At 38.4% G+C, this 25,610-nt stretch overlaps 1 protein-coding gene across 1 annotated transcript in view; it reads left to right on the top strand.

The window, feature by feature from the left end:
- The first annotated feature begins 2,961 nt into the window (after positions 1 to 2,961).
- The window catches only part of mboat2a (membrane bound O-acyltransferase domain containing 2a), a 28,762-nt gene continuing 6,113 nt past the window's right edge, over positions 2,962 to 25,610 (top strand). Inside the window, exons 1-10 of the mRNA XM_028000761.1 lie at positions 2,962 to 3,252; positions 15,920 to 16,065; positions 17,583 to 17,660; positions 20,565 to 20,660; positions 21,409 to 21,464; positions 22,566 to 22,623; positions 23,679 to 23,865; positions 24,508 to 24,700; positions 25,244 to 25,347; positions 25,423 to 25,487. Of these exons, the coding sequence (XP_027856562.1) occupies positions 3,169 to 3,252; positions 15,920 to 16,065; positions 17,583 to 17,660; positions 20,565 to 20,660; positions 21,409 to 21,464; positions 22,566 to 22,623; positions 23,679 to 23,865; positions 24,508 to 24,700; positions 25,244 to 25,347; positions 25,423 to 25,487 (1,067 nt within the window). The 5' untranslated portion in view covers positions 2,962 to 3,168. The remainder of the gene's footprint in view (positions 3,253 to 15,919; positions 16,066 to 17,582; positions 17,661 to 20,564; positions 20,661 to 21,408; positions 21,465 to 22,565; positions 22,624 to 23,678; positions 23,866 to 24,507; positions 24,701 to 25,243; positions 25,348 to 25,422; positions 25,488 to 25,610) is intronic.

Raw genomic sequence — 25,610 nt, 5'->3', positions numbered from 1 at the left:
TAACGCTCCTCATGCTGTCACGTTACTTTAAATAGACCGTTGGACCCCCTGAAGTTGTGTGTTCTGTGAGAAACGACCCGGCATGACCCGATGGTCCGAGCCTAACAAACTGCGTCTCTTTGTCAAGGTGGGATTAACTGGGAACCTCTGAGGAGGAACAATGACTCGGGCAAACAGAGTGACATGAAGCTCCACCTGACCCAGAGAGAGACCCGGGGTACCACTATACCTCTACCTTCACTATACCTCTACCTCTCTTTCTGTCTCTTCCTCTCTTTTTCTGTCTCTCTCTCTTCCTCTCTTTTTCTACATGTGTAAATATGAGTGATTATTAATTATGAATGAGCTACGGGACAATAAGTGCACGTACTGAAGCGCCGTGATTCAGGAATAGCTTCAACAGATCCTTCACATGAAAAATAATATATTAAACAAAATGGTTATTTTTTATTACTAAATTATTTTAGAAGGTTTTTCTTTAACAACTTGGTAAATCATTCAATCTCTCCTATTTTCACAGGCAGAATAAAATTGCTGAGTCATTGTTGGATGTTTTTAAGTTCTCTAAAATATTAAATAAGCTACAACTCAAGCCTTAAATGTTTGCACAGAAACAACCAGCTGGGTTCATAACAGTACTACGGGAGCCCTGAAAGACCAAATGTACTTTTTATATTGATTTTAAAGGTCATCTGCATAAAAAGAAAAAAAATTGCATCAAAATATTTTGTAGGGTTTTTTTTGTAGAACTTGTTTTGTAGTGGATGATAAAAAGAATCTGCAAAATGTTTTTAAAAATGTTTTTGTTATTTTGATTGGTTGCTGACAAATAACAAAGAAATATTTTGACTTTAAAGGTATTTTCTATTATTTATTTAGGTCAAAAATGCATTTTTATTTAAAGAAAATACATACGTACTTTTTAAAATCTCCATTCTCTATATAAGCACTGTAAATCTAACTGAGAATCTGTCACAGGGCTTACAAATATTGAATATGTTGAATGTATGTTTACATTATATAGAAGTCATGATTTTTTAATTTTATATATATTTTATATCTTTTGTATATTTTGGGATTGGTTTTAAATTTAAATATTCCATGTTTTGTAAGTTTTTCTTGTACTGGGAGTGCAGATGGAAATAAGCTTCTATTTATCTGCTTCTACCCTGAACATTTTTATTTATTTAAATAAAAAAATATTTGTTTTCAACTTTAAATGCGCAAAACTTTCAAATCTTTATCTGTGGAGGAACGGTAGGTATGTGCTGCCCTCTGTTGGCCACTGGAGTGAGGTACAGCTACCAGTATTTCAAAGGAAGCCTGACTGAATTATTAGAAATATATGTGAACGAGCCTGTTTCCCTAGACGTAGAATAAAAATATTGAAATAAAGGCAGAAATTAAGAGAAACATGTTGTCCAAATAACACCTGTCGTAACCTACCTCCTTCCACTAGATGGAGCTATTTGACAGCGCAGAGGAAGGCTGAGGAAATTACACAACAATTTACTAAGAATAAGTTTTATCACAGTGTTTATTAATGTACATATTTTTAGGAATACCAAGAAAAAGCAGTTTGTACTTAATACGCAGTGAGAGGTATTTCCTGCACTTAAAAAAATCAATTTTTCCAGCTTTTTCTGCTAATAAACCAAAAACAAGTCACAGCTGATATCTGTGACGCAACAACCTGCTTATAATGTATTAATTTATTACAGCGCTGCTGTTTACAAACATACATACATCAACATCTATTTATAACAAAAGACTTCTGACGCTGATCCTGGTGTTGAAGTTTGTGCATATGAATCATACATGACATCCTTCTGACGTCATGCTGTTGCTCTTCACATGTGGAAATGTTGCACGTTACGTCGGTTACACGTGAGTTTGGTGTTTATTGACACCAGAAACGCGAAATAAAATCAAGAATCCCGCTGTGGTCATGTTAGTTCTGGACTTTAATCTGTTTTTACAGCATATTTGATCAGAAACAGACGGTTATATGACAGAGGGCTGGGCCGCCATGGCTCCACTCACACCAACACTATTTTCATTGTGGTCAAAGATGAACCGCAGGTCAAGATTGTTCCCCTCCCAGCGCAACTGAAACCAAAAGTACAGCGTAAACAGTCCAAAAAAACATATCAATACTCAATTTAAAAATTTTAAAACAAAATAATATAAATTTACAGAACCAGCAGAAAGGAATGTGAATGTTGAATGTTGAAAATGAAGCATCTTTAAGTCGTTGTAACGTCATTGCTAAATAATTGATAAAATATTTTTATCCCAGCGCTAACCGTAAACCGCTTGAGTTAGAAACTGCAGCGCTGGCTAGCATCGCTACCTTCTTCTTTGGGTTAGCATTTCCAAACAGCAGCAGCTAACTCTCTCTTCTTCAACTGACATATTTCAGTGCACTCCAGTTCAAATTGAAACGGATAAACGTTACTCAATGCGAAAAAATTAGAAGATATCAAACTTGTTAACTTGTTTAAAATTAGCGCTTGTCAGTTGAAGTTACATTCAAAGAGTTGCAATAATTTGGCACACTTAAAAATACCACTGTATTCCAAAATAAAACATATTCTGTTTGGCATAACAACACTGGTGTGATGTAAGCAAACAATGCTAATGATAGTAGGTATGCTATGCTTTGGAATGAGAAAGCGTCTGGTGCTGACATATTAGCATGAGGGGTTGTAGGGAGGCTAGTGAAAATCTGCTTCAGGACCCAGAAAGGCTTATGAAACAAATTCCCCAGACAAAAGATGAAAACCTGACAATATTTTATAAATATATAAGACTTTTTATAAAAACACGCTGTTCCTGTTCTAAATAATAATAATAATAAATGACTTTAAAATATGACGCAAGTTTCAGCAACATGGAGTCAATGTGCTAAACCGGAAGTGAGCGCCCCCGGACCGGGCCTGCAGCCGGAGACGAAGCGCCAGTGGAAAGAGGGAGGTCACACTCTCGCTTCGAGTCGCTCCTCTTTGGCGGACGCCTTGCTGTGGATGACAACCGTCCAGCTCGTCGCAAAATCAGCGGTGCTGCTCGGCTGGCCGGGGCTTTAACGCAGCGGCGGGGGGAGCGAAGCTAACCGAGCCGAACCGAACCGAACCGGGGAGGGGAAGGATTTACTGACACAGCCCGAGCATGGCGACCCAAACCACCGCATCCTGCACTGGATCTACTCTGCTACAGCCAATCAGCGACATCATAAACCTCCCAGTCGACCAGGTATGAGTCCAGATTCAGATCGAGTCTTTATATATAGACCGAGTGCGTGACGTGATTTTCCGAGCGACGTGTTATTGTAACAGCTGATGCGCAGCGACCCGGTGCTGCTGCTGCTGCTGATGATCTGCTGTCATCACTTAAATGTCCTTTGTGGACCCTTACTGGGTCACCAGAGAAACTGGTGTTTACTGGTTAAAATTTACCCAAACATTCTGGTTAGTGTGTATCTAGGAGACACAATGGCTCCTATTCATTACTGAGCAGCAGAGCAGGTCCAAAACAAGTGAAAAGCTCGGTCTGGTTCTTATGAACCGGTTCCTGTGGGCTCCTTCTTAGGAAATATACAACCTAATCCAGGACCAACACAACCCACGGTGTTCCTGGTGCATTTTAAAGTTTTATTTAATCAAATACCAGGTTAAAATAACCAGAGTGAGTTTAAAAAGTAGTTTTAAATGATTATTTCAGTTATTAGGTATTTAAATCCAGTGGAGTGGAAAGTAGCTTCACTTACACATGAATGCTACCAAACCTGTAGAATCAGGAAACAACATTACAACCGTTCTGTCGACATGACACCGTTTCTAAAAGCAAAACAAATTAAAAATCAGAAATATATTGTCTGAAAAGCGCATCAAAGTAATTCCTTAGAAGCGTTATTACTCCTGAAGCATCCAAAGAGAAAAAAACAGCACATGTACAGCAGAGCACGGTGGTGGCAGGGTGGTGATCTGGGGCTGCTGTGCAGATGGAACCATGAATCATCAGTTGGAGGCTTTATTCTCGGTCAAAGACGCAATATCACCTCTGAATGGCTCCACAGAAACAAAATAAAGGTGTTGGAATGGCCTAGTCAAAGTCTGGACCTTAATCTGATTAAGAAGCTATATAACTAACAGTTATTTTAGTAATTGATTAATCCGTTATTCTGACGATGAATCAATCAACCGCATGAAGAATTGTCACATTCTACTGAACAATATTAGAAATACATTAAACGATGCAACTAAACAAATAATTTCTTTTTTAAAACAAAAAAATAAACATTTCATTGCCTAAAATGCAGTGACAGTTTTGCTTTAGTGAATTTGAATCAGGTGAATATAGAAACTACCTCTACAGAGGTAAACATCATAATCGCGATTAATCGCGATTAATCGGATTAATCGGATTAATCGCGATTAATCATGAAAGCCTCAAACAAAAGTCAGCCCTAGTTTGATTTTCGTTGTAACAAATAAGAAAATAAATCTATTTGGAGGAAAATCTTTTTCCCATTGCCATAGTTTCAGTTTTTCTCAGTCTAAATGAAATGATGAGGCATAACATTATGACCACCAATACTGTGATAAATGTCATTTAATAAAGGATAAACAGTATTATGTATAAAACTGATCTGTTCTGCGCCAGGTAATAGATACAAGTTGAGTTTTAGTGACATTTTTGCAAATTTTACAAATAAAATAGTCTTGATATGAAGAATAAATCTTTTTTTTCTAATTTATTAACAACATTCTTGTGTTCAACTTAATTTTTCAGTAAATTGAAGCACAAACATTGGAGAAACTTTTACTCAGATGCAGATTTGGGTCAAAAAATCAGTTTAATCTGAACCCCGTTCAGTAAAATCTTAAATTTTCAGTTTTTATTGAAGAGATAAGAATAAAAAAAAGGTCACAAGAAATTTACTTTAGATTTTTAAGGTGACAATTTTGGCCCCAACAGCAAAATGTTTGCTGCAATTAGCAATTATTTTAGTAATTGATTATTCTATCAATTATTTGGACACTTAATCGATTAATCAGATAGAAAATTCACATTCTGCAGATTATTCAATTAACCACTTAATGATATCAAATATATCAAAAGATGCAAATAAATAATTTAATCTTTTTTAATTTTTTAATTGGCTAAAATGTAATAAAATAGCATTCTGTTAGTGAATACTGAATCATTTGTAGATTATTTATTAATTTTTGCATTATCAGTTAATTATTAGATAAAATTGGGCTTTTTTTGCAGAATTTGGACCGAGTGAAGCTAAAACTTCCCCACTTCATTCCGTATAGAGCAGATTGACAAAGATTTTTTTAATCTTAAATGCAAATATTTAGATTTTTTGTTTAGTTTTGACTTAATTTCTGCTCTGATTGTGTTGTTCTTTCAGCAAACAGACCTTTTTTGGAGTCCGTATACTCCAATTATTGATTAACCGGTGATTAAATTATTTGACAACAATCGATTAATCACGATTAATCTCCTCATTCCCATATGTTGACTTTCTCTCAGGAAGCACATGGTGACAGTAGAGAGAAGTAACTCCATTTTAGCAGAAAGAAAAGCCTCTATCCTCAGAACCTGTTGTTTTTTAGCTTCTTGTTTGTTAAAATCAGGTCAATTTTTGGATTTATCTGAGAATCGGTGCAGCAGCTACACCTGGAGGAGGCGGACATGTTTAAACCCAGATCCAATCCGGCTAAGCAAACTGCATTTTATCAGCAGCGTTATTAGTGTGGGTGTGACTCTGGGATCTAGAGAGAGAGAGTTTTGTCACAGGGTATTTAAATGTGTCTCTGTTTGCGGGATTCTATCAGTTCATGTCGGCCGATCAGAGGCTGCCGGCGTTTCAGACCCAAAGCAAACATGTTGAACCAGAACGCTCCGCTCTTCTTCTCCTGTCAGCCTCCCAGGCTGCTTTTTGATCCCTGAACAAACTGGATGATGTAACTCAAAGCTTTGAGAGAAAAAACTTTGCTGTTTTGTCAGTCGGTCTCTCCCAGACGTTTCTTTTTGTCCTGGAAGCTTTCGGTTTGAGTTTCTGTTACGTGGGCGAGTCGGGCAGGAAGTTCATACACCGGTTTTAAATCATGTTTTATATATCACTTATATTTACTATCATAAGTAAAGATTGAAATATGCAAAGCCATACTAACTTGAAGTTTGTTTTTTGGCAAAAACAAATCTGAAAAGTGTGGTGTGCATTTTTGTTTATCATCTGTGACAGTAGTGACTCATGGAGGCTGAATATGCAGAAGTTTCCAGTTTTTATGTCTAAAAAGATTCAGAAAACCACAAATAATTTTCCTTACTGGTCACAAAAAGTTAAAATAAAAGCATTAAAATGTTAAATGGCGTCTGTATGGAAGCACATTCCTGCCATGAAAGAAAAAATAATTAAAACCCAACAGGAAATCATAATTACACATTACAAAGTCAGAATAATTTTATTTTTAATGTCTTAATTTCATCTGTCTACGTCATAATTATGAAACGTATTCATAATATTGAGATACAAAATTATAATTTGTTTACTTTTTATGTCATAATTATGATATTTGACATCATAATCATAACTTTGAATCTCATAACTAATAAAAACCTGACAGAAAGTTATAGTTATGACAACAGAAATCACTGTCGGAGTACAAACACACAGGCTACATGTCTCAGTTAGCAGATAAAAGCTACAATAATCTACTGCAATGTAATTTTATTGTTTATAAGTTAAATTTGGAACGGGGCTAAAGCTATTTCTAAACTTGTGGCTTCTTCATTGTTGTCATAGCAACTCCATAGCAACTGTCTCTCAGCTAACGTCTCTCAGCTAGCGTCTCTTAGCTAGCGTCTCCTTTTCAGCTCACAGGTCTGCTGAGAGTCTCTCCTCTTTGTCTTTAATTTGCTGCCCTCTGGAGAGTTTTATGTGCCAATTGATTTCTGTCCTTCAGCTCCGTGTAAAGGAGCTGAACCTTTATTAAGGTTCAGAGTCAACAAGACGAGCATGTGTGATTCCTCCTGGGAGGAAGAGATGAGTTAGCTAAAGGGCTAAAATCACTCAGGAACATGAAGCAGGTCTTCATACACTGGGATGGACTTTTATGAGGAAATGTTTAATCGTCTAAATGTGAAATATGGTTCAGATACCGGGAACAACTGCCTCACTTAGCGGGTCAAGCTGTGTTGGTTTGATGAGGCTCATCACACCGGATTAGTGAACATAAATTTAACAGATTTACAACAATCATTTCACCTCGTGAGAGCTCTTAAATCCTCTGTTTTAGTTGTGCCAGGAATCGCAGGAGGTTTTAATCTTTTTATTGTGCTGATTCTGCTTTAGTGAGGCAGAACGTTGGCAAAACAGCCGTTAGTCCTGGCTGTCCACTAGTGACTGCCTTTGGTTATCAATTCAGTAAAACCAGGCAGCGGTGAACACTGCTAGCTAAAAAGTTAGCTGCGCTAAACATAAAACACTTACTATTAGTTCTGCTAATGCTAAAGTGCTACACCAACAAGTTATTTAGTGGAAGCTAATGCTAACTATGTGCTGAACATTTGTTTTATATTTCTGCGCGTTTCTGCCCTCATCAGCAGAGAAGCAGTTAATGTTTGCTCAAGCAGCAGACACTAACTTATTGAGCTTCTCTTGGCGTTGCATCTGGTGCAGAGCGCTGCAGCAGACACGCATGTTATCATGTTTGTGGTTGCAAACCTGACGCAACTGGCCCAGACGTGGCAGCTTTGAATTTCCTGGTGGTTTTCAACTTCTAGAAAAAAACGCCAGCCAGCTTCTCTGTGGTTTCAAGACAACCATCTTCACAGCCTGATGCTGCCACTTTGGTTGGGCACAGGCCTTAAAATCCCATAAGAAAACCAAAGGTTTGTGGCTGTGATGTAAAAAAGTTCAAGTTGTACCAATATTGTTTCATGCATGAATAAGTAATTTCACTCCATTCAGAGTAAATTATTGATGTGCTTCACCTTCGGACGTTCAGACGTTAATCAGACTCTTCGCCTTCATTGCTTCTCTGCTGCAGGAAGCGGTCAGTGGAAAAACTCCCATTGACTGAAGCTCTGAGTGGCTCTGATGCCGAACCTGTGATTGATTCAACTCCGTCCTGGACTCTCCAAGCTTTATATAAAATTAAATCTGGACAGAATTAATTTATTCTTTATAACCGTCATAGTTAGTCATTGCAGTTGTTTCTGTTCTGCCCTCCAGTCTTTCCACCAGCTGTTGCACATCTGTCTCTGCTAACCGTCATCATGGTGGACGAGTTCAGGTGCCACAGCTTCATCAGGCTCATCCTCCATTTTTCTCCCATTTTCCCTGAAATGTTCCAGTTGAGTTTCTGGAGATTAACGGCCTGCAAACCAAGCAGACACTAACTTCATGCATCACATTAGCTTCACCAAAATTAAAAATACTTACTTTTTTTTTTTACTTAACTCTCCAAGATCATCATCAATTTATTCACTAAACGAAGTGCGGACTCTTTTAGTTTTCCTAATTTCTTAAATTAATATCATAATTTTCTCTCTAAAAAGTACATTTAGTCTGAATCAACTATTTTTACCTTTTGTTGCTGACAAACAGATTAAATACTGATAACTTTGTACTTGTTAGATCATAAAAACTTACAGTTTCAGGACATAAATGCCTCTTTATTTTAAATGCAGAATGCATTTTTTGTATGACTTTGACTTAATTGCTGCTCTGAATGTGTCTGTATACTCCAGTTAAAGATTAATCAATTACTAAATTAGTTGACGATTGTCTTAGTAATTGATAAATCACGATTAATTCGGTTAATTGTTTCAGCTTTACAATAAATATCTATAAATTTGAAAACATGACTAAATGCATTGATGTAAATCAGTTTTGTATGTGACTAAAGAATCTTATTACAAAAGTTTTTTAAGAGCGTTGTTTCTGTTTACTTTGTCACTTTTATTGTTATTTCTGTGCTTTTGCAAAGCAACATTTACATCATTTTATAAGGATAAAGACGTTTTTTACGTCGTTCAGCTGTATTTTCCTCCAGCAGGGTGACCTCTCTGGTGAGACCAGCTGAAATGCTTCACATGCGGCGCTGCAGGCGCACACAGGGCCCGGCCCGGCCCGGCCCGGCGCTGCTGGCTGCCTTGTGGGGAAACGTCTGATTGTTCAGCTATTAATAGCCTGGGATCAGCCTGCTGCGCTGCAGGCTTTATGTGTGACATTCTTCTTCTGGTTGTTCCTCATCAGGCTTCTCTCTGGTCTCAGCTGACAGCTAAAGTAAAGCAGGGGTGTTCAAAGTGTGGCCCGGGGGCCATTTGTGGCCCATGGGATGAGTTTGTGCGGCTCCTGACTGCAGTTGAAAATGGTGCAAATTTGGCCCTCGGGCATCTGGAGCCGATGTGGATGAGACGGACATTTAAAATTATTCTCATGGCAATTTTATTTCTTAAATGGAAATAATTTTACAGATCATAGCGTGAGGTCATGCAACAAAAGCTTTAAAAGGAAACCATAAACTATTTATAGGCCAACAGAGCAAAAGAATAACGCAAATTTTATGCTAATATTGGTTTCAATAAAACATGTAGTTTGTTCAATTTATTGTTGAAAAGGAGAAAGAATTCACAATAATATTATTTTCATGTTTTTTAATGGAGAAAAGCTAACTTTGACCCGACTGGTTTTGCGTTTTTTTGCCCGGTTTGAGGTGGAACCGAACCCGATGTGAGCAGAAAGGTCCAAACAAGCCCAGGCTTCGTTGTGTTGACCGAAGAACAGGAAGCGTTTTGTTCCCGTTGTGTCAGCGTCTCCTCATGCAGCAACATGTCGGCTTGTCTCCAGGAGCTGTGACCAACCGGGTCGGATCGGGTCGGGTCGGACCTCAGCAGCCGTGACGCTGCAGCTGCCGCTCGGGCGCAGAGCCACAGCGAAACGTAGAGTCTCATAACCAACACTCAGTCAGTTAATCTTAATTTAGTTCAGTTATTCAGAGAAACTGATTCATTCCCCATTAACCCAGCAGGAACCTGTTTTAGGTCAATAATTCCTTAATATTGATGATAAAGATCCAGTTCCTTCGGCAGATTATTTTACTTACAAGAAGATATTTTTACCATGTTATAAGTGAAATAAACTGGCAATGGAAATATAACCTTTCTTCAATAATAAGGACTTAAAACAAGCTCACATATCGTGCTGAAAGCTCATCTACAAGTTAGTTTTGTCTTTTTTTTTCCAAGTGTACTAAGATATTTGCACTAGAAACTAAACCAAAAATACTTCAGAAGATTTTGTGTCATGCAGTCATTTTCTTGTATGTTTCCATTTTTCTGTTATATTAATCTTTATGTTTTTTGACAAACACCTTTCCATAAACCGCTTTTATGGAAACTCGCAAAAGTGGGCACCGCTAGCTGAAAAGTTAGCTAACCTTGAATCACCTATCATAAACATTAGTTCAAAGTAACACGAAAGCGCTACGCTAATGTAGTATTCAGCAGAAGCTAATGCTAAAGCGCTACTCCGACGTTGTATTTAATGTAAGCTAATGCTAAAGCGCTACACCGACATTGTATTTAATGTAAGCTAATGCTAAAGCGCTACACCGACGTTGTATTTAATGTAAGCTAATGCTAAAGCGCTACACCGACGTTGTATTTAATGTAAGCTAATGCTAAAGCGCTACACTGACGTTGTATTTAATGTAAGCTAATGCTAAAGCGCTACACCAATGTTGTATTTAATGTAAGCTAATGCTAAGGCGCTACACCGACGTTGTATTTAATGTAAGCTAATGCTAAAGCGCTACACCAATGTTGTATTTAACAGACGCTAAGCTAAAATGCCAAATAATCTGAAAGTTTTCAAAATAGCCAAATTAGTGTTTAAGAAATTATCTGGATAAATCAGTTCAGGAGAAATGCGCTAAAAGTTAGCTAAAATATTAAGTTGGTAAATGAAAAATGATCTCCGCTACTCTCCCACTAGAACCTGGACATGAATGCTGCTTCCTGCTCTGTTCTCATCAGACTGTCAGACGGTTTAGAAAGTTTGCCATGTTTGTTTTTCTTGAGCTACTTTTGACACAGATTGAGTTTAAATTGAGTGTTTTGATGCTTCGCTCTGATCCTGGCAGCAGCTGCATGAATCCCTAAAGCTGTGGCGGCGAACTGGAGGGAGGCTTTGACTTAATAACACTAAGGAGAGAAGAGGATTTTATGCTAATGATGGTCTAAATTCATCTCCTGCTTTGTGTTGATGCACAAAAACAGACAGACAGAAACCCAGCAGTGTGTGTGACGGAGGCTCGGTGCTAAACATGGAGCTGCACAAAGACGGGAGCGGATGGTGACGCTTACTAACTCTTTCTATAGAGGTGTGTGTGTGTGTGTGTGCGTGTGTGGGTGTGTGTGTGTGTGTGTGATTTGAATAGTCCTTACCACAGCACTCAGCTCACTTCCCCATTGAAAAGGTGCCCGGTTCCAGTCAACAGGCCCGTTTTGTTAGGATGATTATCTGCTCCTGCCCCATGGGAACCTTCCAGACTGCAGCTTCTCGTTAATTAATCTTTGACAAGGCGAGTTCATAAACATGTTAATGGAACGGACACTCAGGCTGGAGGCGAGCCGCTTCATTTTTGCATAATTATCAGCATTTCACACAGTTTTTCTCAGCAGTTTGCTGACCTTGGGTGACTTTTTCTCATTCCAAGTTCTTTTTTTTTTTTGTAAAATATCGAGGCAAAACGCTCACATTCTTTCTAATAACATGCAAATTTAGACATTTCTTGCTCCCTCTTTTTAAATTTAACAAGTTAAAAAATGTCTTCAAAGACATTCAACTGTTAACTGCAGCAGCAAGAACAAAATCTGAAAACTTTTAGTTTGAGTTTGTTGAATCAGTGGAGAAAAACCACAACTTTAGAAAATAGCTTTAAAAATCACTAAGTAATAAATCTCCTTTTTAACTACTTTAATAAAATAAATAAATGCATCTGATTCACTTTGCCACACAGATATTTTGGACCAACACGGTATTTATCTGAAGCTAATGCTAAAGTGCTAAATCGAATATATCAAGTTTATCTGTATGGCACATTATAGAAGCAAAGTACTTCAAGGTGTTTTACATAATAAGTTTTAAAGAAAATACCATTCAGTCAACAACCATGACTGTCAACCGGAACCTGTTCATCTCTGAACCCGTTTCTGTCTTTATTTAGTTTTAATAACTGGACTCCTGATAAATAAGCTTAAAAAAACAAAACAAATCTAAGCTTAACATTAAAGTACACTTTGTTGCTATTCTGAATGAAATGGACTGCAATTAAAGGTTGTATGAATCTTTCATAAATAAATCACTGCTTTGATTTTTGAGAAGATGCTAGCTGATGTTAGCATTTAGCCAGACGGGGTTAACGGCGCGGCCTCTTCCTGCTGGGTTATACAAAAACAGATTTGCCCAGAGGAAAAAAGTGACTCATCACCCATCTGTTTGTTTCTGCGCTGCCCGTCCTCTCTTACTCCACATCCTCACTGTCTCCACGCTAACATGAAATCTGATGAGTTAGATTAAGAAACGAGCAGATGGATGCTGCATGTGAAGGGCCTGTTTGGCATGGCGGTAAGCAGAGCTAATGGCAGAATAAGTAAAGCTGCTCCGCTCTTTTACTCCTCCTCACATGCGCTCAGTATTTCACACAGTAACGAGGAAGCTTATCTCTGTCCTCCACCGCGTTTACTACTTCCTCCCTCCTTCTGAATGTCTCCCTCAGATCGACTGTGTTGGTCTCCGGTTCGTCTTGCTACCGAGCTTTTTGCTGCTGCTGCCAGGAGGAAACGGCCAGCTGCGTATTATCGCTTCCTGCACCATAAAAACATCTGCTTGCTGCAAAGGTTTTCATATCTGTGGACCTTTTCCATATTTTGTTTCCCTGCAAACTAAAACTTCACTGTATTTCTAACATTATTTCAAATTTTGAGTTTGAAGCTTTTTAGCAACACTTGACAAATAAGGAACGGAAATAAGTGATACCAGCCTTAAAATGTAGAAAAAGTAAATTATGTTCATGCATTTTGGTTATGTAACTTTGAATCAAAAGATCCAAATTTCATGGAGCTTCTTTATCAGGTTGCTCTGCAGGTGGATCTGTAGCCAGAAAAGATGATTTTAGTTTAATTTAACTGCAGGCCTTAGGTAACGAAATATCAGCTTTATTCTTGATGTAAAGTTTGACATTTTGCCAGAGCTTTCGCCAAACACGGAAAACTGTGTGAAGAAATCTCCGGCAGCTGCTGCTGGTCTGAACAATCCTCTGTTCCTCCCTCTTCACTCTCCTCCATGACATTCCTTCCCCAACAAAGCAACGCTCTGATCTTCAGGGATGGGCCCGCCTCGCCCCGATTGACTCTCAGACACTCAGAACGTTGTCCATGTTTGACGCTGATGGGCAGAAATCTTCTTATGCAGCTTTAGTTTTATAATATCCATGTTCTCTGAGAAATGGGCAAAAATCAGACATTCAGCCGAATTATGTAACTTATTTAACACAAATGTGCTAGATTTTTTTTTTTAATTTAGAGCTAGAAAGTGACTAAAATTAGACCCAAAAACATCTCTTACAGTTGTGGTGTTTTCTTTTGGTTGATGGTTGAGGAAGAGGAAGCCAGAGAAACACTATGATGCACCTTAAAGTGGACATATCTTACTTTTAAATCTTTGCTTTTCACATTTGAATCAGTCAGTTGTGGTCTAATTAAAGTGAAACTGCAATGTTTTGCTCTGAATTCCTTCTTAACTCTGAGGTTCGTCTGAGAGCAGCTTGTCTTGGTGCTGTCTCTTTAAATGCAAATAGAGGACATTTCTGCCAAAAATGCAGACACGTTGATTTTTCACACTCAGAAATTTCCAAGTTTTTTCAAAACAATTTCTGAGATTAATCTCAAAATTTTTAGCATTTTAGCTGATTTATTTATTTTTTTCATCTACAATGACCTTAATATGCCATCATAGACACGATTATCTTGCAGTGCAGAAACTTTTTCTTCCAAAATTGAATTGAAACATCTTGTAAACACCACCTCAACATAGCTAGCCAACTAGCTATCAGCTAGCTGGCACCAAAACATCACTGACCAGATTTGGTTCATGTTTTACCCTTGACAAAAACATCAAAAACAGTAACAATCTACTTATGTAATAACACAATTCAACACCCGCAGTACGGTTCCATCCACCACGAGCTAACAGCTAGCACACAGCACTAGCAGAAGTCGTGTTTTGCAACATGCAATAAATTCATGTCTAAAATAAAGAATTTTTTTCTTATTTAATGTTTTTTGCAGCTTTTCCTCAGACATAACTTAGTATTTTTATCTTTCTGTAAATCCTTCGTGATGCTAGCAGAGCTAGCTAAAGGACTTTGAAATGCGCTGCATAAACAAAGAGGACTTTCTCTGCTGATTAAAGTAAAATCTAACCAGGAAATTCAAAATGGTTCTGATCCTTGTGTGGGTTAATAAATGCAGCAACCCAACATTATCACTTATCCACTTGTTGTTTTGGCATTCCTACAAAATCACTGCGGATTTATGAAGTTGATTAGCCAGAAATGTAACAGTTAAAAAAACTGAATGGCTTCAAAAATATGACAGATATCTTCGCAGCACAGGGGCAGAAAAACTGAGCTTTTATACACTCCAAGTACACAAGCAAATGTATTTGAGGGTTAAAAAAGGGGATTTTTCTTCCACTGAACTTTCCATTGTCTGCTGCTCACCTGCTGAACATTTTCACCCACAGGGAAAAGAGAGCAAACTCTTGTTACGGTTCATGTTCTCTGCATGCTTGCCTCAGCGTTTATGTGACAAACAAAATGTTTCACCGCTAATGATTTGTCAGCATGTCACCTGCAGACAGACGTTGGGCTGCATCTCCTCTCCCTCCTCATTAATCTCATCTCATAGCAATTAATGTCTAAATAATGTGCTGCAGTGATGCTCCCATGTTTGCATGAAGGGATGTTTGTTTCCCTTTACATTGGGAGGTGTGTGAGGTTAATAGGAACAGCTTCACAGGATGTTAAGGATTTTCCCTGAGTCAGTTTATGCTGACATACGGAGGCGTAAAAACAAACACGGCGCGACGCCAGCAGGGCTGTCGGATCATCAGACACACAGCTCTGTGAAAACGTTTTTACTCGCCTTATAGATTTATTCTGGTTTTGATTGGTTTTGTTGCACTTATGTTTCTACTGGTTTTCTAGATGATTTTTGTATCTGATCGGTATTGGCCGATACTAAGCCACAGATATTGGCAAAGTGAAAAAAATGGATCCCGAAAAGCACTAAATCTGACGATTAAAAACCCAGCTGAGACTGACTTAAAAAGCATTAAAATTGAGTAAAAGAAACATTAAATCTGACTTAAAACATTAAAATTGGCACAAAAAATATGGAAACTGATGTTAAAAACATATAAACTGTTAAAAACATGAAAATTAATGGTAAAAACACTTAAACTGACAAAGAAGTCAGAAAGTTAGGGTTAAAAATTGTGTTAATTGATGGTAAATAACACAGAAACTAACAGTAAAAAAACAGTACAAACATGGAGAAAACAGTTTCCATGTAGAAAACATGGAAACTGATTATGATACTGATGTGTTGCATCCCTCCTTTAGTCTCTCACCTAAATGTTTATTTCTTGTTTCACGACTTCATGATGTTTTTATGATGTAAAGCACTTTGTTGCTGAAGCTTTATGTAAGTAAACGTAATGCCTCAATGTGAGTGAAGCTGAAACCGGCTGTCGCTCTAATCCCTCTCATGCAAATGAAACCATGGAGTTCAGTGTTTTCACGGGATTTCTTCTTCTTCTGCTCCCTGTGTGCAGGTGAACTTTGTGGCGTGTCAGCTGATCGCTCTGCTCATGGCTGTGTGGTTCCGGATCTACCTCCATCCCAGTAAAACCAGTCCCTTCATCAGACACGTGGTGGCCACCCTCCTGGGCCTGTACTTGGCTCTGTTCTGCTTCGGCTGGTAAGGCGTCGCCATGTTTATCCTGCATTTTCACGAAAAATCTGCACAAAAACTTTGTTGGTCATCTGCTAATGTTGAAAAAACAAAATTTTTCAATTTCTGTGTTTCCAAAACAAAAAAAGCAATTAAAATCACATGTGACAAAGTTTGTTCAAAAAACATTCAGCTCTGCGGTCGTCCTACCATTTCCTGTCGTCTTCTTTGTCGTTTCTGCCAGTAGTAACATCCAGTAGCTCATCATGTGACTCCTGCGGTGCAAAAAATGTGCAGTTTTATTCTCTGACATCCCGACTTTATTCTAATATTGTGATTTTATTCTGATAATATTATGACTTTAAAATAATAATAATAGATTTTTATTTGTATTACCCTTTACACTTTTAGACCTCAAAGGGCAAATTTGGCAATTTTATTCTCATATTGTTGCAACTTTATTCTTTTGTTGTTCTGAATTTACACTTGAATTATTGCAATTTTATTCTGCTAATAGTATAAATTCATTCTTGTTTTATTATGACTTTATTCTCATATTACTAGAATTTTGTTATTAGTTGTATTATTATGACTGAGTTTTACAACGTTATACTCGTAGTGTGTGATTTTATACTTCTATCATGTTCAAAATAAAATAAATGTAAAAATAGTGAATAATTTTATTTCCCAGCCTGGACCTGATATTTGTTTGTAGAACAGGAAGCCATAATAGTTCCTGTCTGCATTTTGCTGTCAGCGCTGCAGGAGAAACAGAAACATGTTGGGATGACTTCCATGAAGTCGAGAGTAAAGCAGAACGAAGACAAAGCTGATTGTGTCTGTCTGCAGGACTTGTTGTCATGTTGGTTTAATCCATTCCTCCCAGTTAAATTAGATTTTCTTTCTTCCTCCTCCTTAAAGAGGCAGGATCATGTAAAACTGACCTATTTTAGCTTTATATTGTGTTAGAATGTTATTCCCTCATCAAATACAAACCTGGAGTTTTGCCTTGACGATAATAAGTGATTGTTTTTTTTTAAATCTAGAAATGCGCGTATGAAGTTAGAGGATAGAAAAGAATAAAAATCGTTAAATCGGAAAGTAAACTCTCTTTTAAATCATATTTGATATGTATAGCATTTTCATAACAATTCTGCTATAAAATGGGAAACACATATTTTGCTGTTGTGTTTTCGCCTGTTTTTGTTTTGCCGTCATGTTTCCTGCGCCGCCGCCTCCTCTCCTCGTCGTCTGCGTTGACTCTCGGCTAACTCAGAGCGGCGTCTCTGCTCTGCTGGACGGCTTGACGTGGGTCGGATCACGGCGCTGCTGGACTCGGTGTTTCTGCTCTCCTGTGGCGCTCTGATGGTGGACCGATCTGCATGCAGCCTGTTCTGACATCAGAGGGATGAATTTTTAGGAGTTTAACTGAAATAAATTTAGATTTCTCTCCTGTGCTCTGACTGCCGGGACCCTGCTGCATTACTCAATAACTATTGATATGTTTGCGTAATATTTGTGTGATATTTGTCTTGTCTTTAAAGGTATTCGGTCCATTTCTTGGTGCAGAGCGGCCTCTCCTACGGGGTGATGATCTTTGCCAGCCTGGAGCATATGCACAAGTAAGACATTTTTCAGTGAAGCATTTTATGGTTCTTTCTCCAGGACGCCGCACATCTGCAGGAACTTTTAGACACACAAACTGGTACTTTATTTGGTCCAGTCCAAAGTTATAAGCAAAAGCCCCTCATAAAGCTTCAGCTGAGTGTTACTAGTAGAGTTAGCATCACTTTTAGCAAAGCAGGCATCAGAACTCACCAGAACTTAATAATTTGTTCTGATTCTGTGATTTTTAAAAAATTTTCATTCTTGTCATCATTTCCCATCAAAAGAGCCAACATCATGATACTTCCACCGCCTGTTAGTCCACAGTAATGCCATCCTGGTATCCTGGATCCCATTCTTAATTTATAGATTTCAACATGAAGCTGTTCTAACAGCTCCATTTGTGAGGTCAGACACCGATGTTGGGCGACAGGAGACAAGGTCTGGGTTTGTTTTTTTTCTGTCTGCAAGTTCCCACAGAAAACTAGCTGAGCCTGGTGGCAGTGGTGCCTGAAGGTTGACAGAAAATTTGATTATATGAATGTTATTAGAAGACTTTATTGATGATACTTAAACACCAGCTATTAAGTGTTAAAAAAGGCAATTAAAATAAATATCATTTTTTACGCTTTAGTTAAAGTAATCAGCACATGGATCTTAAAACAAGCTGTCACATTTAAAAATAAAGTAAATTAAAATAAATGTTACCTAAAAGGACAATCATGGGTAAACATATTTGTATTCTTAACGTACAAAATTCAAGTATTTATTAAGTTTTCTTGTTTTACTAAATCCTATCGGGGTTTTTTAGTTATGTTTTTCTTGTTGATGGTGATTGTTTATCATAAAGATTGCAGTAAAGAATACTACAGAAGATGAGACCAAGTAGACCAGAGTGCAGGGCATTCTGGGTAAATACAACCAAAACAAACACGCTAGCCTAGCGCTAGCAGCAGAAATGGCTCCTGATCTTTAGCCAAACACTAAAGAGAAAGCCGCTAAAATCTGACACCTCCATTTTGTTTCCATCTGGTGAAGAAGGAAGTTGCTCTCAGTGTCTTCAGAGGTTTTTGTGTCGTTTCCATCAGTGGTTCTTGGTGCAGCGCCCCCACAGGCCAGGAGGGGAACAGGTTGGTTTGACTCAGAGAACCACAGCAGCTGGAGGTGGAGCAGATGATGAAGTTCTGGTTCAGACAAACTGAGTCTATGAGCTGCAGAGTTCAAATATAGGAAACAATTACCATCTTATAGTCCAGAAATTAAAGTACATTCCATATTACTATTCTGTAAATTAAACCTTCTTTATAATTTAGCACTTTTAACTTTAATTTGTTCAGCTTAGCTGATTCATCGACCAGGTTTTCAGCTGTGACCTTGACTCATTAGGGTCACCATAGATGTTACATTCAAGTTATCCCCAAACTATTGGAAATTTATCTTATTGTTTACCATTTATTGTGAAAAATTTCTCATCATATTTTTGATTTATCTTCATGTTAAATTTCAGTCATTTATATTAAATAAAAAAAATTGACAGTATGAAATTTTAGTCATTTTCTCCAGTGTTTGTTTCGTAGCAGCATCAATAAATTTTTAAAAATATGATTAAATACTGTATGCATTTTAGAGATATAACTAAACGTTTTCCGGGTCCAGTGGTAAAGTCCCAGAACTCGTTGACACGTCGCTGTTTGCTGAGGTTACTGAACCTTTCAGGTCTTTGCATAACAAATGAGTTTCTGACCCGGTCAGGAAGCCCACAGCTTTCTGACCGGACACGGCGATCTTTTGTTTGACCTACGACCTTTGCTCTTGGAGCTCGACCTTACATGGTTACACATGAACGGCTAGCAGAGCGATTAGCATAACTGCAGAAAAATATCTATAAGAGGAAAAAAATCTTTTTATCTATCTGTCTGTCTGTCTCTGCCAAGTAGAAACACAAAAAAATTGTGAAACTCTCAAACATTTTGGGAAAAGAATAAAAAACGGGACTTTATAGGAAGCGTTGGGTTGGGACCAACAAAAAAAAGCAAATGTAATACAATTATTCTTTATTTGTTGAGGACTTAAAACATTAATTCACTGTGAGCTGCTTCTTCACAGTTTGGTCTGATGGAAATTTCCTCTATCTGACTAATTGCGCAAACAAGTTGCAGCAAAGCAAGGAATGCCGCCGGCACCCAGGCAGTAAATCCAGTCAACACCAGTATCCTTTATGGTCCCAGAGTGGAGAAATTCAGCAGCAAAGTGATGACAAAAATCATCCAGATGGACAGAAAAATAAGAATGAAAGACTATAGCAACGGTATGTTAAAAATGTCATATGCAAAGAATGTAAAACTGAGTGCACTCATTTAAAAATAAAATTAGTTAATTAATCCCTTCAGTATTTCATAGAAATTCATACAAAATCATCAAATACTTACCACAGCATGTTAGGGCCATTGCAGATAGAAAAAACAAAAAACAACAACAACAAAGACCAAATTTTTAAGAAATTTTCTGAAAAACAAAAAACTCTTAAGTTTCCTTTGCGGCGCAGGTCCTCCTCCTCTCAGCTCCTTCAGACTAGCCAGCAGCAATTGGCAAACATTTGAAGTATCTCATTATAGCAGCTGCGACTCAGTGAGTAAAACGTTGTTAAAGGGTTAATAGAGGAGCCATGTTGTAATGGAGGCGGAGCCTCTGAAAGAACAGGAATGTCTTAAAGTGACAGAGGCCCAATTTCAAGGCGTTAAATTACAAAGTCAAATTTCTTTAACATAGTTGTTTGATTGTGCTGTAAAATGGCCGCCATGTGCCTGGAGAATGTTTAATTTTGGCCCTTTAAAGGCGAACATATGTGACTGTATTTGCAATATTTATTGTGAAGGATGCAAAAGTATAAACTTGTCTCTGTTGTTTCTCTGTGTCTTTAGGTACTGCTTCATCGTCACCCTCGGTTACCTGATCCTCTGTCAGATCACAAGAGTCTACGTGTTCGACTACGGCATGTACTCTGCAGATTTCACTGGGTGAGCTTCTCTAACGCCGCACGTTTTAAATAAAATCTTTACATGAAACATCCTAAATGATGCTGGAAGCGCCGAGTCGGTTCCCTCTCCGCTAGACGGCCTGCAGGTTGGAGGAGGCTGGTTGCTAAGCAACGTAACGCAAACCCAAACGGGCCGTCCGTCTGTCTGTTTGGCTTCAAAATGTCAAGTCAAATATGCTTCTCTGAGCCGAACGCCTCTGTTTGGTCATTCATTATGCGTGGATTTATTCTGCTGATACCAGCAAGAAGAAGCAGCAGAGAGATGACTAATGCAGCACTCTTAGAGTCAAGAGGAAGAACGGCAGGAAGGAAGAGTAACAGGAAGTTAAAAAAGCCCCTAATTATCCAGGAGGGAACTTCCCATTGTAGGGATACTGGTGCAGCTGGTTCTGTTGCTGCTATTACTGGGCTAATTGGTATCTGAGCCCATCAGGTGGATGGCAAAACAAAACAAAATGAAGGTAAAAGGAAAGCTTTTATTAGCTGAAATGACAAACACCTGGAAAAATGAGTCATTTCTAGCAAAAATATTTAGGCTTTAATGTATTTTACTGGGATTTTAAGTGATGAAGCAACACAAAGTTGTGCATAAATCAAAATATGTCTGTCGGCTGAAATCGGATTAAAAATGTGTCTAAACTGTTCAACGGTCATAATTTTCCCATTTAATTAGTATTTTATGTTGAATAAAACAGAAATAAATGTTATTTGTTTGTTTTGCTTTTCAGGCCCATGATGGTTATAACCCAGAAGATCACCAGCATGGCGTTTGAAATCCATGACGGTAAGATGCGCGCGGCTTCCTGCTCCTCTGCGTCTCTGGAAACTAAAGCGCCAGATGAGGCAGAAGTGAAAGTGCCACTTTGATTCTCTGAGGAGTTAAAAAAATAAAACTTTATTTTTGAGACGGCTCGATCGGCCGGCCAGTGGAGCAGAAAGAGAGCACAGGCGCCGTTATGTAATGGGTTCATGGCCAACAGTTTCCTCAGGCCACAGATTGAGATCCAACCGGCTTTAAACTAGGAGTCGATTAAAATGTCTGTAATTAATTAATTGCATTTTAATTGAGAAAATAAGCAATTCATTAAATTCAAAAACCTCTTTTTGCTGCTAAATTACTGAGTAAACAGACATATGAGCTCAACAACAGAGATATTTATTGTTTTTACTGGGTAATTCAGGTTATTTCAGACATTAGCATTAGCATTGGGGACGTTAGCGTTAGCTGCTACATGGTTAGCATTGAGATGCTACTTTAGGCTTGAATAGCTTCACTGATAGGCTAACTCCTTTTAGCACAACTTGAACACAATAGTATTTCCCAGCATCTAATCAGATCAGTTTCTGAAGCAGAACTGAACCTCCAGTGAGCCGAGAGGAGCCGTAACGTCGCTGTTGTTAGCATGTGTAGCTTCTGCGTCAGATTTACAGGCGTACCAGAAACTAGCTCAAAGGTTCCAGTTGGGAGTTTTCTATGTAAAAAGGAAAAGTTCCGTTAATTGTGTTCAAATCTAAGTAATCAATTAATCAAAATTAACTCAGTAGAGACCCAGCCCTTAATTTTTATCATTCTTTTTTCAATTTTTTACAGTTCATTCCTTTAGTTTCCCTTTAAGTCATGTATAAAGTGAAACTCCTCTTCAGGTTTGGTGAATGTTAGTCTTAATGAAGCGTAGTTTTGTTTAAACAGTTTTGGTTTTTGTGCCCAATGGGCTGAAAAGCTGCCGGTTTCCAACAACAGAGCGATCTCCAGAGGTCGTGACCTTTTGCTCATGTTTACATTGCTCCGCCATCGTGGCTGCCCTCTGAATGCTGAACACCTCAGGTTAAACCTGAATGTGTTTCACAGTGTGCATCATGCTGGTGTGTGTATGTGTGTGTGCAGGTTTGTCGAAGCGCAGGGAAGGACAGCTGACTCCCAGTCAGAAATACCTAGCTATCAGGTATGTGACTAAGGTATGTTTTAAAGCTCAGACGGTTGAATTTAACATCTTGTTTTCTGTTCTCTAGAGTGTAAGCCTGCTCTCTGGTGGTGTTTTAATCAAGGCGTTACCGCCGGCTGCTATCGGTGAATCGTTTTACGAGAATGCCTGTAATCCCTCGTCCGTCCTTCCTGCTTTGCGGATTGTTTTCCCTCTCAAATCTTCTCTGATGGAGATGAAATGTTGCAACAAAGCCGCTCACGCTACGAGGCGGGACTTCCTTTATTAACATGAATACACAGCTAGAGCTACAGTGAAACAGCTCAGATCAAAGCATGGCCTAGTCAAAGTAGAGACCTAAATTCCATTAAAGAGGCGGTATTATGTGTTTTCCAGGCATGTAGTGACATTTTATAGAATAATCAAGTAACTATGTTTCCTTCAGTTGCTTTAAAAATGTTGTGTACATCAAATATGACTAAAATAAATTAGACTTTGTAATTTAACACCCTGAAATTGGGCCTCTGTCTCTTTAAGAACTTCCTGCTCTTTCTTAAACTATGCCTTCAGGAAGTCATCCCAACATGGCTCCTCTAATAACCCTTTAACAACGTTTTTACCAGAGAAGTGGCTCCTATAAGGAGCTCGGCAGCTGTGCAGATCCACCAGGTGTTTGCTAATTGCTGCTGGCTAGTCTGAAGGAGCTGCTGTGTCGAGATGCAGCTCTGGGTAGGAGCTGCATCTCGAAGGCGGGGCTAGGTCCTACCAAGTGTTTTTCACAGCTGAATGGTTGCCATGGAGATTAAAGGATTTCTCAAACATGCATGAAAGAATCAAAGCAAAACTTCATGTTTGTTTCTGATAAGAGAAAAACTTGATGTAAAGCTGAAAACAGTTGATTTAGCATAATACCGGCCCTTTAAGAATTTGTGGTGACATTTTAAAATTGATGTTCAGAAACGCTCTGCGATGCAGAAAACCTGCAGCAAACAGGAAGTTTTATGTGGAATTAGTTCAGATTTTGTGTCTTTCTGTCACTTCACATCCTGATAACGAGCGTCTCCTGTTCTGCTCAGCCGGATGCCCAGCTTGCTGGAGTACCTGAGCTACAACTGCAACTTCATGGGCATCCTGGCAGGACCCACCTGCTCCTACAACGACTATATGGCCTTCATGGAGGGGACGTCGTACCAGCGCCGGCACCAGGAGAACGCCAACGGCAAAGAGAACGGGAAGGCCAAGCAGGCTGAGCCTTCACCAAAGGTACTGGTCGGATCCAGATCCGCACACCTTAAATCAGTCAGTCTTTTCAGTTTCCATCCTGATTTCATGGAGCATCTCTACAGGAACAACTGTTTGATGAATGCATGTTTGCATTTTTTATTTTTGGAAGAAGACTTTATTAATAACTGGTTTGGTTCTTTAGAAGTGGCCTATTGTTTTTCATTGAACTGGTTAGCATAGATCTATGGCCTATACAAATGGACGTACAACGTCCATTTTTTGTGCAACATTTTTGCACAGAAAAGTGCAAAATGTGAATTTTACACAAAAGGTTCCCTTTAAGACTAACATTCTTAATGTTGAGATTTTTCTTAAAATGAAAGAAATGCTCCAGGTATGTTTTTAATGAGGGAATAATAAGAGATAAAACTTAAACATTTTACATGTTTAAAATGTTTAAGTTTCAAATTAAAAGTCCTGTTTGTAGGTGAATAAGTTTGTTTCTAATAACTGAACGTTTTTGTTTCATAAATCCAAGAATCGTTTGAAACGACGGTGTCCCCATCTGAAATAACCAATCTGTGAATGAGAAGCCTCAGACTTCCTCCACCTCATCCATAATAAAACGGCTCATAATGAGATAAACGATGTGTTTTTATTTTTCCTTCCATGTCCTCCCAGCGTGCCGTGGTGTCCAAGCTGTGCACCTGCGCCATCTCTTTGACCATCTACCTGTCGCTGTACCGGCTGCTCCCGGTCGACTACGCCATAGACGAGCACTTCGTCAACACCACACCGTTCTACCTGCAGGTCGTCTACCTTTACCTGGCCATGCTGGCTCTCAGGCCGAAATACTACTTTGTGTGGACTCTAGGTGAGAAAACTTGAAACTTTCACAGTGATAATACGTGTTATGTGTAATTAGTCCTGATGCAATAAGCAGTAAATCAATTAATCGCATGGTAATATAAAACAAGGTAAATAATTTCAATTTGCAAGATTTATCTTTTGTTTTCTTTTCTCCCTTTCTACCAAAACTGACTGATAAAAGTCTTTAGTCTGGTGCTTTGCTCTTTCTTTTGAAGGACACATTTGTTTACAGAGGCTTATGATTAATTTTATTTGTTGTTTTGGTTGTTTTACTGATTTACTTTGGATATTTAAAATGTCTTTCAGTTCTTGTGTTAAATGCTCATTAGAATTTAAAGTTTATTGATCTTTGAGAATGTATTGTTGCATTATTATGCCATCAACTCAAAAATATAATTATCACAATAAAGTCCCCGACCTCCAGAATTAAAAAGTATTTTTATGTAAAACCATTTCCCAGTGCAACATTGCCATCTAGTGTTCATGTGAGAACTGCACCCTGTTGGATTTCATGAGGAATCTCCTGGATCTGTTTATTTGTCTGCAGCCGATGCCATCAACAACGCAGCCGGGTTTGGCTTCAACGGCTACGACGCAGACGGCTCGCCGCGCTGGGATCTGATTTCCAACCTCAGGATTCTGGATATCGAGGTTCGGCGTCGTCGTTCGTTTACCTTTTGGATTTATTTTCCATCTGATTCCTGAAGTTTTATTGTTTCCTTTCAGTTTGCCACAAGTTTCAAGCTCTTTCTAGACAACTGGAACATGCAGACAGCTCAGTGGCTCAAAAGGTAACAGAGGATTGTGTTTATTTCCTTGTTCTAATGATTCATTTTAGGGGTTTTTTGGATGGGAGATTTGATTTTACAACACACAACTTAAATTAATTTCTTGAACAGGTTTTGATTGTTTTG

The sequence above is a fragment of the Xiphophorus couchianus genome, chromosome 19 (assembly GCF_001444195.1).
Source record: "Xiphophorus couchianus chromosome 19, X_couchianus-1.0, whole genome shotgun sequence".
Taxonomy (NCBI): domain Eukaryota; kingdom Metazoa; phylum Chordata; class Actinopteri; order Cyprinodontiformes; family Poeciliidae; genus Xiphophorus; species Xiphophorus couchianus.
Note: the sequence above shows the minus strand (reverse complement) of the source record. Positions and strands in the feature narration are given on the sequence as shown.